This window comes from Debaryomyces fabryi, assembly GCF_001447935.2.
Source record: "Debaryomyces fabryi strain CBS 789 chromosome Unknown contig00091, whole genome shotgun sequence".
NCBI lineage: Eukaryota > Fungi > Ascomycota > Pichiomycetes > Serinales > Debaryomycetaceae > Debaryomyces > Debaryomyces fabryi.
Genome location: NW_015385517.1, coordinates 14,914 through 27,955, shown reverse-complemented (window position 1 = coordinate 27,955; position 13,042 = coordinate 14,914). Strand labels below are relative to the sequence as shown.

The following is a 13,042-nucleotide window of genomic DNA, read 5'->3' as shown; positions in this document are numbered from 1 at the left end:
CGTAAACAATATGTTATAATTACTCGTCTTCATCTTCTGTTGGTTTATCGAGATGAGCGTAAGTCTGAGGAATATCCACGGTTGTTGTACCTTTAGGACCTATTTTCACAGCTGAAGTACTCTCACTGGGAACTGAATGCGTAAAGTTACTTATTCCTACTGTTGCCATAGGCCAAAATATCATAATTGTGCCTATTGCAATAAGAGCTTGTATAGCTTTTGGTAATTCTTTGAAGAAGTTCTTCTTAGCTGAACCAGAAGGAAATGTTTTTTGGCCCTTAACCCCGTTATTAAGACTTGCAGAGGGTCCATCGATATCCTTTTCGGGAATAACACGTTTAGGTATGTTGATTTCGGCATCCACAAGATTACGACGAAATATAGTTAGAGCTGGCTTTGCTCTTAATGGAATTCTTCTAAACATTGTGATATTGAAATTGCAAACTCTTGAAATGATTGATAGACCTTTAAATGATTGTACGCTTAGATACAATTGGTAATCTACTTTAAATAGCCTCAAATATAATACGAAATACTAAATCGCTGATTCGTTTTCCTATTTATATGACTAAAGGTGGAGTTAACCCTATGTTGCTAATGACTGAACTATGCTTACCAAATTCGCAACCTTAGTTTATTACGGGTGTATTGATTTGGAATTGAAAGGGGTGCAGTTGCAGCACTGCGAAGAGCAATCTCTATATCGGAGCTCGGAGATAAATTGGCTAACCATACAAGACTAATTCTGGGGACCCTACATCAAGAACTGTTGAAATAAGAAAGAATTAATTGTTACCTAAATAATTGAAAAATTCGCCAAGAAGTAAATGGATATCAAAACTTTACAATAGTCTTGATACTAAAGCAGACATAACGTGATAACGCAAAAAGACACACTACACTATTGGGTTAGACCTTCAAAGCTTCTTCGTACGAAGGTGGGGCACCCGTGTAGATAAGAGTGCCCTCTTCATTGTAAATAGCATTATCATTAGACACATCGACTCCGTTTTCTAAAGCCTTATTCTTTTCAATTTCGGATAATCCCATGTCGTCTCTGGCGATCCATATATGTGGCTCTTCGTCTTTGACAACGGGATCATCATAAGGGTTTCTAATGAAATCTGGGTTGTATTCAATATAGTTGAAGTAAGGTTCTGGCATATGATCTCTAACAAAGTCGAAGGATTGCAACTTAGGTTTGAAAAATCTTGAAAACGCGGAACCCCTTGGCTTAGTAGTCCGAATTCCAGAGCCAAGTGTCGTCTCATCAGGGATAGTATTTCTATTAGTTGGTTGTGTTGAGTTGGTGATTACCTTAGATTGGCTGTAAGTACCGTCATTAATTGAGTCGGAGCCAGTTTCCAAGGTTTCCTTGTCATGAAGGTTTGGCAATACTTGTTGATCATGATCACCAGTTAAACCCAATTGGTTTCCACCTTGCCAGTAGTTCTCACCTTCAATCTTAATTTCTTTCCTGCCTTGATCGTGCATTGGATATTGGTATGTTGCATCACCAGCAGCATATCTAATAGCAGATACAGGAACAACATCCCATAATGGTAAGAACTTCCATTTGTAATAGATATGACAAAGAGCAGTAACCGCAATCATAATACCTTCTAAGGCGACAGCAGCCCAATTCTTACCGAAAACAAACATAGCAGTAAGACAAATCTCAGCTAAATAAAGACCAACGAATAATTGTAATAAAGCATTTGGATAGTTCCTACCTCGGGCATCTGTCTTGTTTGGTTGTAAAACATGAACTAATAAGTACATGTAAGCGCAATATATTAAAACAAACGTAACGACCGTAAACCCCAACACTAATGGAGCAAGAATAGAGTAGGCAAACGCTATCACACACAACAATTGGTAAGGGGGGTAAATTACGGACCAGAAGGGTTGACCCAAAGTATTCCAACGGTTCCATTTAGCTCTTGGAGTACCATCCAAGATCTTTCCCAAGAACTGGGCTAAAATTAATGCAACAATTTGGACCAACAAGCCTGCAGAAATTGCCAAACCTCGTAAACAAAGGTAAGCAATATAGAAATTAGCGGATTTTGGTAATTGTTGAGCCAACAATGGCATAAGAGAAGATGGATTCTCCATAATATCTGGGACAGCAGAAACTGAAGAAGAACATAAAGCTACCACCAAAAATACGTGGACAGCTTCAAAGGCATAAAACCAAGCTTGACAATAAGATTCAACTTGTTGAATTGTTATGCAACCACTAACCTTACCCAACTTTTTGATAAATGGTGGAACCAAAGACATTAAAATAGACAATGCAACAACTGGCAAAAGACCTGTGATAATACCCTTAAGCTTACTTGGCATATTATTAATGAATTCTAACCAAGGCGCTACTTTAATCAAGAAAGTGATATTTGAAATAGCACCAACTACAGCAACAGGAATACACCAGAAAATAATCATTAAAGTTAACACAGTATTAGCAATAATCTTCTTGACTCTCCTTTTGGTTGGAGTCAAAGGTAGGTTCTCCCAAATCACATCATCTGGGGTTAATCCAGTGAAGCTTCTAGCACATTTCAATTCCTTGTTATAAGGAATAGCTTGGTAAGCCTTTTGCAATTCCAATTGAGTTGGGAATTCAATGAAAACAGATGGAATCTGAGTGTTAGCATTATGCTGAGCTTGATCCTTCTTAATTTCAGTGTTTAATTCTCCTAATCTTTTTGGAGAGTAAGTTAAAGTGTCAACCTTCTTACCGATCAAGAATTTCAACTTGTGGGTTGGCCTCTTCTTGCCATCCTTCAAGTACTTATCTAAGTCATCGGCTGGTAAAGGAGGCTCCTTGTTCTTCTTCAATGCCTTGTTTCTGATTTTAACAGCCTTGGTAAGTGTCTTGTTCAAAGTACCTTCGTACTTGTTGGTGAGCTTATTTCTTTCCTTGACCTTCTTGGTTAATTCAGTATAATCACGAGCATACCACACATTTGTAGCTGTAGGAAAGTAACCTCTCAATTCATCTTCCTTCAATAAGTCCTCAGGAACCTCAGTCAATAACAAGGTTCTGGACGATAACAAAGAATCATATAATGGAGTGGTTTGAAGAGCGTGTCTAAAAGTGGTATAGTACACCAATTCACGATAAATCAAGAATAATACAGCACCAAAGAAGACCCAACTCAAGAAAATTTGAGCAAAGAACCTGTTTTTATTCCTAACATTAGCATATGATAAAATATTCAATCCTTCTTGACCATTTCCACCAGTTGCATTAACAGGGAATAAAATTGGCCATAAAATACAGCATCCAATAAAACAAATGGCCGCAAATTCGAAAAGAAATCTTATGAAAAAATAGCCATCAACACCTGCCTGCTGGATAATATAGACTTCTGGTTTGTGCAATAAAAATGACACCCATCCAAAAAATCCAGCTGGGGATTCACCAGGCTTCAAGTCTGGTGAAACTGTTTCGACAACGTTTCTTGGTTCATAAACTCTTTGTTGCTTCTTTCTAATGCGAATAAAAGTTAGGTAAAATACTGCAGCAAGTACGAATGTTGGTATTAACGTAGATACAAATTGTGAAACGGAATTATCTTCTGTTGTTCCAGCCATCTTTAGTTATTCAATATGTCTTCCAACCTGAACGAAACTAAATGAGTAAATTTTTTTGGGAGTATTTCTCGTATGTGAGCCATAAAGTGATCATGCAAGATCATGTTTACGATCAACTAAATTATGCGAGATTAACTCTGGTTGACCCTACATTGAAAAGCCCTACACCAATGATTATCAAAAATTTAAAACATTAAAAGAAAGTAGCTAATTAAATAGAATCGGCAAGAAGTAATAAATAAATCAAAATTAAAAAACTATACAACTGTCTTCGATATTAAAACAGACAAAACACGAACATTATAAGATTATATTTTCAAAGCTTCTTCGTACGAAGGTGGGGCACCCGTGTAGATTAATGCACCCTTTTCGTTGTACATAGCATTCTCATCAGAAACATCGACTCCGTTTTCTAAAGCCTTATTCTTTTCAATTTCAGATAATCCCATGTCGTCTCTGGCGATCCAGATATGTGGTTCTTCGTCGTTGACAACAGGATCTTCATAGGCGTTTCTTATGAAATCTGGGTTGTATTCAATGTAGTTGAAGTAAGGTTCAGGCATATTATCTCTAACAAAGTCAAAGGTTTGTAACTTAGGCTTGAAGAATCTGGTGAGCTTAGAACCTTGAGGCTCGGAGGTAATAGGTTTGTTCCCAGTACCTGCAACACCAACTGCCTTTTCGTCAACTACATTTCCATTGACGGTATTGTTTCTATTGAACGGTTGTTTCGAGTCGGTAGTTACCTTAGATTGGCTGGTACCATCATTAATAATTGAGTCAGAGCCAGTTCCCAAGTAGGCATCCTTTTCATGAACGTTTGGCAATACTTGTTGATCATGATCACCAGTTAAACCTAATTGGTTTCCACCTTGCCAGTAGTTCTCACCTTCAATCTTAATTTCTTTCCTGCCTTGATCGTGCATTGGATATTGGTATGTTGCATCACCAGCAGCATATCTAATAGCAGATACAGGAACAACATCCCATAATGGCAAGAACTTCCATTTGTAATAGATATGACAAAGAGCAGTGACCGCAATCATAATACCTTCTAAGGCGACAGCAGCCCAATTCTTACCGAAAACAAACAATGCTGTAAGACAAATCTCAGCTAAATAAAGGCCAACGAATAACTGGAACAATGCACTTGGATAGTTTCTACCACGGGCATCTGTCTTGTTTGGTTGTAAAACATGAACTAATAAGTACATGTAAGCGCAATATATCAAAACAAACGTAACGAACGCAAATCCCAACACTAATGGAGCAATGATAGAGTATGCGAATGCAATAACACATAACAATTCATAAGCTGGATAAATAACGGACCAGAAGGGTTGACCCAAAGTGTTCCAACGGTTCCATTTAGCCCTTGGAGTGCCATCCAAGATCTTACCCAATATTTGAGCTAAAATTAATGCAACAATTTGTAACAATAATCCCGCAGAAATTGTTAAACCTTGTAAACAAAGATAAGAAATATAGAAATTGGAAGATTTTGGCAATTGTTGAGCCAATAATGGCATAAGAGAAGATGGATTCTCCACAATATCTGGGACAGCAGAAATAGAAGAAGAACATAAAGCTACCACCAAAAATACGTGGACAACTTCAAAGGCATAAAACCAGGCTTGACAATAAGATTCAACTTGTTGAATTGTTATGCAACCACTAACCTTACCCATTTTCTTGATAAATGGTGGAACCAAAGACATCAAAATAGCCAATGCAACAACTGGCAAAAGACCTGTGATAATACCCTTAAGCTTATCTGGCATATTATTAATAAATTCTAACCAAGGGGCCTTTTTAATCAAGAAAGTAATATTTGAAATAGCACCAACTACAGCAACAGGAATACACCAGAAAATAATCATCAAAGTTAATACAGTAGAAGCAATTACCTTCTTGATTCTCCTCTTAGTCGTAGTCAAATGCAAATTCTCCCAAATCACATCATCTGGAGTTAATCCACTGAATCTCTTAGAATTACCTAATTCCTTGTTATAAGGAATAGCTTGGTAAGCTTTTTGCAATTCTAATTGAGTTGGGAATTCAATAAAAACAGATGGAATTTGAGTGTTAGCATTGTGCTGAGCTTGGTCCTTCTTGATTTCAGTGTTTAATTCTCCTAATCTTTCTGGACAGTAAGTCAACGTGTCAACCTTCTTACCGATCAAGAATTTCAATTTGTGGGTTGGTCTCTTCTTACCATCCTTCAAGTACTTATCTAAATCATCGGCTGGTAAAGGAGGCTCCTTATTTTTCTTCAATGCCTTATTTCTGATTTTAACAGCCTTGGTAAGTGTCTTGTTCAAAGTACCTTCGTACTTGTTGGTGAGCTTGTTTCTTTCCTTAACCTTCTTGGTTAATTCAGTGTAATCACGGGCATACCACACATTGGTGGCTGTAGGAAAGTAACCTCTCAATTCATCTTCCTTCAATAAGTTCTCAGGAACCTCAGTCAATAACAAGGTTCTGGACGATAACAAAGAATCATATAATGGAGTGGTTTGAAGAGCGTGTCTAAAAGTGGTATAGTACACCAATTCACGGTAAATCAAGAATAATACAGAACCGAAGAACGCCCAACTCAAAAAGATCTGAGCAAAAAATCTATTCTTGTCCTTAACATTAGCATATGATAAAATATTCAATCCTTCTTGACCATTTCCACCCGTAGCATTGACAGGGAACAAAACAGGCCATAAAATACAGCATCCCATGAAGCATACCACGGCAAATTGAAAGAGGAATCTGATGAAGAAATATCCATCAACACCTGCTTGTTGAATAATATATGTTTCTGGTTTGTGCAATAAAAACGACACCCATCCAAAAATTCCAGCTGGAGATTCACCAGGCTTCAAGTCTGGTGAAACTGTTTCGACAACGTTTCTTGGTTCATAAACTCTTTGTTGCTTCTTTCTAATACCAATAAATGCTAAATAGAAAATAAGCGCAATAACCAATGTAGGTATTAACGTAGATACAAATTGAGAAACGGAATTATCCGATTCTCCACTACTGCTAGCCATCTTAAATAAGTCAATTCGTCTTAAAACCTATTGAAAACGAAAAACAACAACCAATTGCCCTTATATGTATATTTTTGAAAGTCACGGATTCCTAAGATGAGCAATAAGGGACAATAGCAGAGAGTACTTTCCTAAACAATAAAATTTCATTCTTTATCATATGAAATTCTTCACAAAACTGTTTATGGCACGGCTTAAGCAATTGTCGTCATGTGGGCCGATGCTGAACAAACAAACAAATTCAGTTATAGTTTTTCTATTGGTCCAAGGAAGAAGGCTGGCATGTGGGGTGTGTACATAATTATTCAATATACAAACATGCTGCTGGTATGAGCAACTTTAAAAGACCGCGCCCGGTAAGTATGATGTCATAAGGAAACTTCATTTACATGAGACATCGAAACACGGGTGAATACAGATTGTAAAGTAACGACCATGCAGTATAGTTGTTGTTTTGAAGAAGACGGTTTTACATTTAAGTGATCGTATGAACATCGCCGATGGATGATCGATGGGTGAAGAAGACCACGGCACATATTGATGCTTCTTTACATGTTCACATGGGGAATATAGTCTTTTGAAGATACTATTACCAGGTCCTGTAAAAAATTTTATTCCCATTTTTGAGGTGTTTTTTCAGAATATTTTCTGAGAAGTGTGTTTTGATGATGCTTCCATACGAATACGTGTATTGCAGTAGTTCCTCTACTAGTGTAGTTTCTTGCGTCAAATACGCACGAACTGTTAAAATTGACGACAGTTTACTATTAAAGTATGTATCCGTAAAGCAAGTGAGATTCGGCATTTGCGTTGAACACGGTGATGCAAGTCGCGGTATTTGTTTGGATTTTGTTGTTAACAAAAGGGCGTTATACTATGGCCGAGGCGTTTAGATGTGAGTGAGATACTTAGAGGAAGCTGAAAGAAGAATGTAGAAAAAGTTAATGACAGAAATATGCGACCAGAAAGCTCTTTACCGGGGTGTAAAGACGGGAATTTTCTTTCTCCGGTCTATAGCGTTACATATGCTATATAGTATAATCAAGGGTATGTAGTTCATAACTTTTACAAGACAGTTAGCTAATACTTGAAGTTATGTTAGTACATACTAATAAGCGATATATTTCACACTTGTCGCCATAGAGTTACAGTTTTAAATTTGGCATTTACTTTACCGGTAAAACAGAACCGTAGTCGTTTAATGCAATGGGGAGTAGAGAGTATACAACCACTAAACGGGAATCTTCCAAAAAATTTTCAGAAAAGCATGAATTCTATTTCTTAATCAAATTTTATGATACTAAGTCAAAAATATAACATGGTATCATTATACTATTTCGTTCTTACCTCTTCAATGAACCGTAGAAATGACAGTATATACCAAGTAGTGAACAAAGAACAGCTTATTTTTAAAAATATGCCAGTCTACAAATCTTATCGAATTATTAATTTGATTAACTATAAAGTATGACTATGCATATTGTGGTAGCGTATTAGTACCCATTAACAAAGACCTGATCACGGATGCTAACAACCAGAATGAGTTTAAATAAATGTGATTATTTCTGCAGATTCTAAACATTGCACCTCTCATTTTACTAGACCCACTTAAGCAGAGTTCATTCCCCCATACCATAGGCATCGGGTATTTGTTTAAACACATCGATGTATGTGATCAATGGCGTTCTATTCGCATCACAATGTAGTGTTCCAGCACTCTAATGATTAGCTTCATGTGGCCCTATCGTTGGTAGGAAATTGTCCTGGTATCGTAGGAGAGACTGTCGATGCTGTTCCTCCTGTATCCAAGCGACCAGCTGACGGAGGTGGCCCCGGTGGCGGTCTGTACAAGTCCTCGTCGTCATTCTCATCACTCTGTTCGTGAAGCGTAGGTATCCGGCCCACTGGTGCCCCAGCAGTTCCGCTGCTCAGTCGCTGATGTGCATTTTCAGGATATGTAACGTCCGACATCTCAACGTTTGTCTGGGACTTGGCATTTGGATTAGCATGGAATTTGCCACTATTGTCGTAGTATCCCATATCGTACTCAGTTGCCTCGGCCGAGTATGCTGGAACATAATTTGTAGGCATATCGGGGTCTCTGGTATTTGGCTGGTTATATTGGGTCTGTGATTGCACGTATGAAGGTGGTGTCATCCAACGAGTCCCATATATGGGTTGAATTCCCTGTTGGGACCGCTTTTTATTTACCCGAATAGTTCCCAACACCACTATAAGAATGAGCACTATAAACACAGCAAAGAAGGCCCATCTTGCACCTCCACCTGATGTCCATGAACTATTTTCCCAGTCTCTCTTATTGACGTTCTGTATATACATATTGATACTTTATGTCTTCCAGAAGTTGATATTATATACGGATTTCGGACCCTTTTTTTATATTCTTATAAGAATCATTTATTCCTTGAGCCGGGCACAGTCTCATTTTTTTCTCGTTTGATTTCTCATTCGGTAGAAAAGGGAACTCTTAGGATCTCTTGGCTGATTTTACGAATTACTAAACAATAGCCAATGAAGTATAAGACCTATGTAATTAAACCGGTTAAGGTATATTTTTATCCAGATGTGCAACCGACGTATGATAGACCTTTTTAAAAGTAGAAATTAAGCTATTATGACACCAAATATTAATGCGATATAGATTACCGTTGCAAAAGCTTTTTGGATTATGGGAACAGATTAGAAGTAATATCAGTGGCGATATTGTAATTGTTTTCCACAAGCCATATTGTAGGAGCCGTAAGATAACATATTCCGGGAGCATTAAAGGCTACGAAGTGGGACAATTGGGCGGCAGTGAGGTGGAAGCAAGACGATTTGCGGCGGTTATCAAGGTTTTGAAGACAATGATCGTCAATCTCGTACAGGATCGAACCACCACCAAGAGAGATGTGTATTATCAGGACGTTGGGTTGTTCCAGAAATCACAGCCGTTTGCCAACGAGTTGATTGAATGCATAGTGGGGTCGCTAGGAATGTGCGCTGAGAAGGACCTCAAGATATTTGCGTCGCAGAAAGGGCTTATTTTTGGCAACATGCGGTTTAGACGGATGGGAATTGAGTGTGAGTTGGACGAGCCAGTGTTGATACCGCGCACAAACGAGTTGGAAGCCGTTGACCCTCCGAAGGGCATTGTAGTGATCGAAAAAGAGGCAGTTTTCAAGTCGTTCTGTAAGTATATCCAAAACATAGATGTCAGTTTGATTGCCGTGACGGGCAAGGGATTCCCAGATAGCCTCACGAAGCGGTTTGTGGGATCATTGGGCGAAACATATCCCAAAGTACCAATAATGGCGTTTATGGATTCCGATGTGTATGGTCTAAGTATCTGCAAAAACTACAAGTATGCCAAAAACTTCGATTCGGTCGTCTGTCCGAAGTTAACGTTTGCCGGGGTTTTTTTAACGGAATATGCTAGTGGGTGGTTAGATATTTCGGCTAGAGATTGGAGAATGATGAGTAATTTCATTAGAGACATTAAGCTGCTACAAAGGCCTGTTCCAGAAGAGCAAGAATTGAACAAATGGCACAGAGAACTTACAAGAGGTTTGGTTCTATTTAAAAAATCCGAAATGAACATAGTGGATTCCTGTCCTAATGAATATATTTTGAGAAAAATCAAGCAATACATTCAGTAGCGTCATATACGTCTTTTCCAAGCACTATCCTAGAACACCAAGCCACTGGTATGACTATTGTATCGCTGTTAACAAAAGGTAGTCTGCAACCAAAAAAAATGATCCGCTTAGCCATTACATAATTACACGTGTTGCGGGTAACATTCCCACGTAGATCGACGAAACACCGAAAGCTATACTTGATTTTTCAGATTTATACCTTTAATTTTTGTTTTCTCCATTCAATTAATCGAATTTAAGAAATAAAAATGTCTTTCACAGCTCGTCAAATTGGTGCCCCAAACACATTAGACTACAGAGTCTTCATTGAACAAAATGGTAAGCCAGTCTCTCCATTCCATGATATTCCATTGTATGCTAATGAAGAAAAGACTGTTTTAAACATGATTGTTGAAGTTCCAAGATGGACCAACGCCAAGTTAGAAATCTCTAAGGAAGAAAAGTTAAACCCAATTCTCCAAGATACCAAGAAGGGTAAGTTGAGATTTGTCCGTAACTGTTTCCCACACCACGGTTACATTCACAACTACGGTGCTTTCCCACAAACCTGGGAAGACCCAAACCAAGTTCACCCAGAAACCAAGGCTAAGGGTGATAACGATCCTTTAGATGTTTGTGAAATTGGTGAACAAGTCGCATATGTCGGTCAAGTCAAGCAAGTCAAGGTCTTAGGTGTCATGGCTTTATTAGATGAAGGTGAAACCGACTGGAAGATCATTGTCATCGATGTCAATGACCCATTGGCTCCAAAGTTAAACGATATTGAAGATGTTGAAACCCACTTACCAGGTTTATTGAGAGCCACCAACGAATGGTTCAGAATCTACAAGATTCCAGATGGTAAGCCAGAAAACCAATTCGCTTTCTCCGGTGAATGTAAGAACAAGAAATACGCCGAAGAAGTCATCAATGAATGTAGCGAAGCTTGGGAAAAGTTAATCAAGGGTGAATCTGCCGACTCTAAGGGTATTGCTTTAGACAACACTACTTTGTCCTCTACCCAAACCTTCTCTGAAGCTGCTGCCAACGATGTCCCACCAGCTTCTGTTCAACCAGCTGCTCCAATCGACAAGTCCGTTGACAAATGGTTCTTCATTTCTGGTGCTCATTAATTTATTAGTTGATGTAAATAATTTGTATCCAGTATACCTGCGAAATAAATAAATAAAATTATTTGACTCTTTTGAAAATAGTAGAGCTTACAGTTACACTTTCAGATGCTAATCAAATCTATAGGTTTCTCATTTGTCATCAGAATGAGCTATTTCTAAGCTTATTTCACAAAAAAATTGCAAAATGTCGACGACAGTGGTGTTATCCCATATTCTTTCGCTTGAAGCAGTCTTCCATATCCTTATTAGGCCTAGATCCGACGGAGATAATTATTAATTTTTATTAATAAAATAACAATTTCTAAGCATCTCGAATAAATACGAACATAAATGCGCGATCGTCCGATTTATGCCTACAGGTTAAACTTTTGATTTGCAAATAATGTCAGACTCCTCGAAACATATAGTAATAATTGGCGGTTCATACGCTGGTATCACTGCAGCTAAAACTATATTTGGCCATAAAGATAAGTCAACTCGTGTTACCTTGATATCATCATCTACAAATGCTTTTTTCAATGTAGCCAGTCCTCGCTTAATTATGGAACCTGAGAAAATTGATAAAGTTTTGTTTCCGGTTGAAAAAACATTAGAGAAGTACTCAAATGGAGTTGATTTCAAGTTCATATTGGGAAAAGTTCTTTCTACTAATTTTGAAAATAACTCTTTGATTGTGGAAAATGGTAAGGGCAAACAGTCAATTAACTATGACTACTTAATTGTGGCATCGGGTTCTAGAACAGACGACACAGCATTCAAATTAGGTGGTGATCATCAAGATACAATTGATTCCATAAAAAGATTGAATAGAACAACTAAAGATGCAAAGAAGATTATTATATTAGGTGGTGGTCCAACAGGTGTTGAGACAGCTGGGGAACTAGGTTATCTCTACGGAAAAGAGAAGGAAATAGTATTGTACACCGGTCTGACAGGTCCTCTTTTACAGTTAGGTCCTGGAAAATCTGTTGAAACTATTTCAAGGTTAACTGAATTAGGTGTTAAAGTTATTAACAATAAAAAATCTACAAATTTTCAGAAAAGTGGCACTCGTTCTAGTGTTTTATTTGAAGATGGTTTATCTGAAAATGCTGATGTTGTTATTCCAGCTTATGGTGTAACTCCTAATTCGGAATTTTTAGATCCAAAATTCCTCGATTCTAAAGGATACTTGAATACTGATGAATACTTGCGTGTCAAGGGCCATCGCAATGTGTTAGGCTTAGGTGATATTCTTGCGATCGGTGAAAATACCGTTATAAGCCTAAAATACTCCCAAATGGCGGCTTTCGAATCTGTGGTTAGCCTAGAAGTCTTTGGTAATAAGAATACTAAACTTAAGCCATATTCACCTGTAAAGACTACATTGGGTGTTCCTATTTCCAGAACTGGGGGTGTTGGTTTAATGTTTGGCTGGAATTTTCCAAGCTTTTTCATCAAGTTTTTAAAATCAAAGGACTTCATGATTTCTAAAGCAGGCGATATGTTAGCCTAATTATTTATGTATTGTAATATATAAGTAATTATGATTTTTTACAGGCGAAATGCATTTATTACCCAGAATGTTCTCAATACTTTTCAAGCCTTCTTAATATCGTATGCAAATAGTGACTTGTGAAATTATTAT

At 37.7% G+C, this 13,042-nt stretch overlaps 7 protein-coding genes across 7 annotated transcripts; 3 read left to right on the top strand and 4 right to left on the bottom strand.

The window, feature by feature from the left end:
* Positions 1 to 19: 19 nt before the first annotated feature.
* AC631_03882 (uncharacterized protein) lies at positions 20 to 424 on the bottom strand (the record flags this gene model as incomplete). The annotated part of the gene is made up of 1 exon (XM_015612711.1): positions 20 to 424. The coding sequence occupies one exon, from the start codon at positions 422 to 424 to the stop codon at positions 20 to 22; it is 405 nt and encodes a 134-aa protein (XP_015466468.1).
* Positions 425 to 909: 485 nt separating this feature from the next.
* Positions 910 to 3,603, bottom strand: AC631_03881 (uncharacterized protein; the record flags this gene model as incomplete). Its single annotated transcript, XM_015612710.1, has 1 exon — positions 910 to 3,603. The coding sequence occupies one exon, from the start codon at positions 3,601 to 3,603 to the stop codon at positions 910 to 912; it is 2,694 nt and encodes an 897-aa protein (XP_015466467.1).
* A 308-nt stretch (positions 3,604 to 3,911) lies between these two features.
* On the bottom strand, positions 3,912 to 6,644 carry AC631_03880 (uncharacterized protein; the record flags this gene model as incomplete). The annotated part of the gene is made up of 1 exon (XM_015612709.1): positions 3,912 to 6,644. The coding sequence occupies one exon, from the start codon at positions 6,642 to 6,644 to the stop codon at positions 3,912 to 3,914; it is 2,733 nt and encodes a 910-aa protein (XP_015466466.1).
* A 1,731-nt stretch (positions 6,645 to 8,375) lies between these two features.
* Positions 8,376 to 8,984, bottom strand: AC631_03879 (uncharacterized protein; the record flags this gene model as incomplete). The annotated part of the gene is made up of 1 exon (XM_015612708.1): positions 8,376 to 8,984. The coding sequence occupies one exon, from the start codon at positions 8,982 to 8,984 to the stop codon at positions 8,376 to 8,378; it is 609 nt and encodes a 202-aa protein (XP_015466465.1).
* A 311-nt stretch (positions 8,985 to 9,295) lies between these two features.
* SPO11 (Spo11p) lies at positions 9,296 to 10,303 on the top strand (the record flags this gene model as incomplete). Its single annotated transcript, XM_015612707.1, has 1 exon — positions 9,296 to 10,303. One exon carries the CDS (start codon positions 9,296 to 9,298, stop codon positions 10,301 to 10,303), a length of 1,008 nt encoding a protein of 335 aa, XP_015466464.1.
* A 248-nt stretch (positions 10,304 to 10,551) lies between these two features.
* IPP1 (inorganic diphosphatase) lies at positions 10,552 to 11,415 on the top strand (the record flags this gene model as incomplete). Its single annotated transcript, XM_015612706.1, has 1 exon — positions 10,552 to 11,415. The coding sequence occupies one exon, from the start codon at positions 10,552 to 10,554 to the stop codon at positions 11,413 to 11,415; it is 864 nt and encodes a 287-aa protein (XP_015466463.1).
* Positions 11,416 to 11,797: 382 nt separating this feature from the next.
* On the top strand, positions 11,798 to 12,910 carry AC631_03876 (NAD(P)/FAD-dependent oxidoreductase; the record flags this gene model as incomplete). Its single annotated transcript, XM_015612705.1, has 1 exon — positions 11,798 to 12,910. One exon carries the CDS (start codon positions 11,798 to 11,800, stop codon positions 12,908 to 12,910), a length of 1,113 nt encoding a protein of 370 aa, XP_015466462.1.
* Between the last annotated feature and the right edge of the window lie 132 nt (positions 12,911 to 13,042).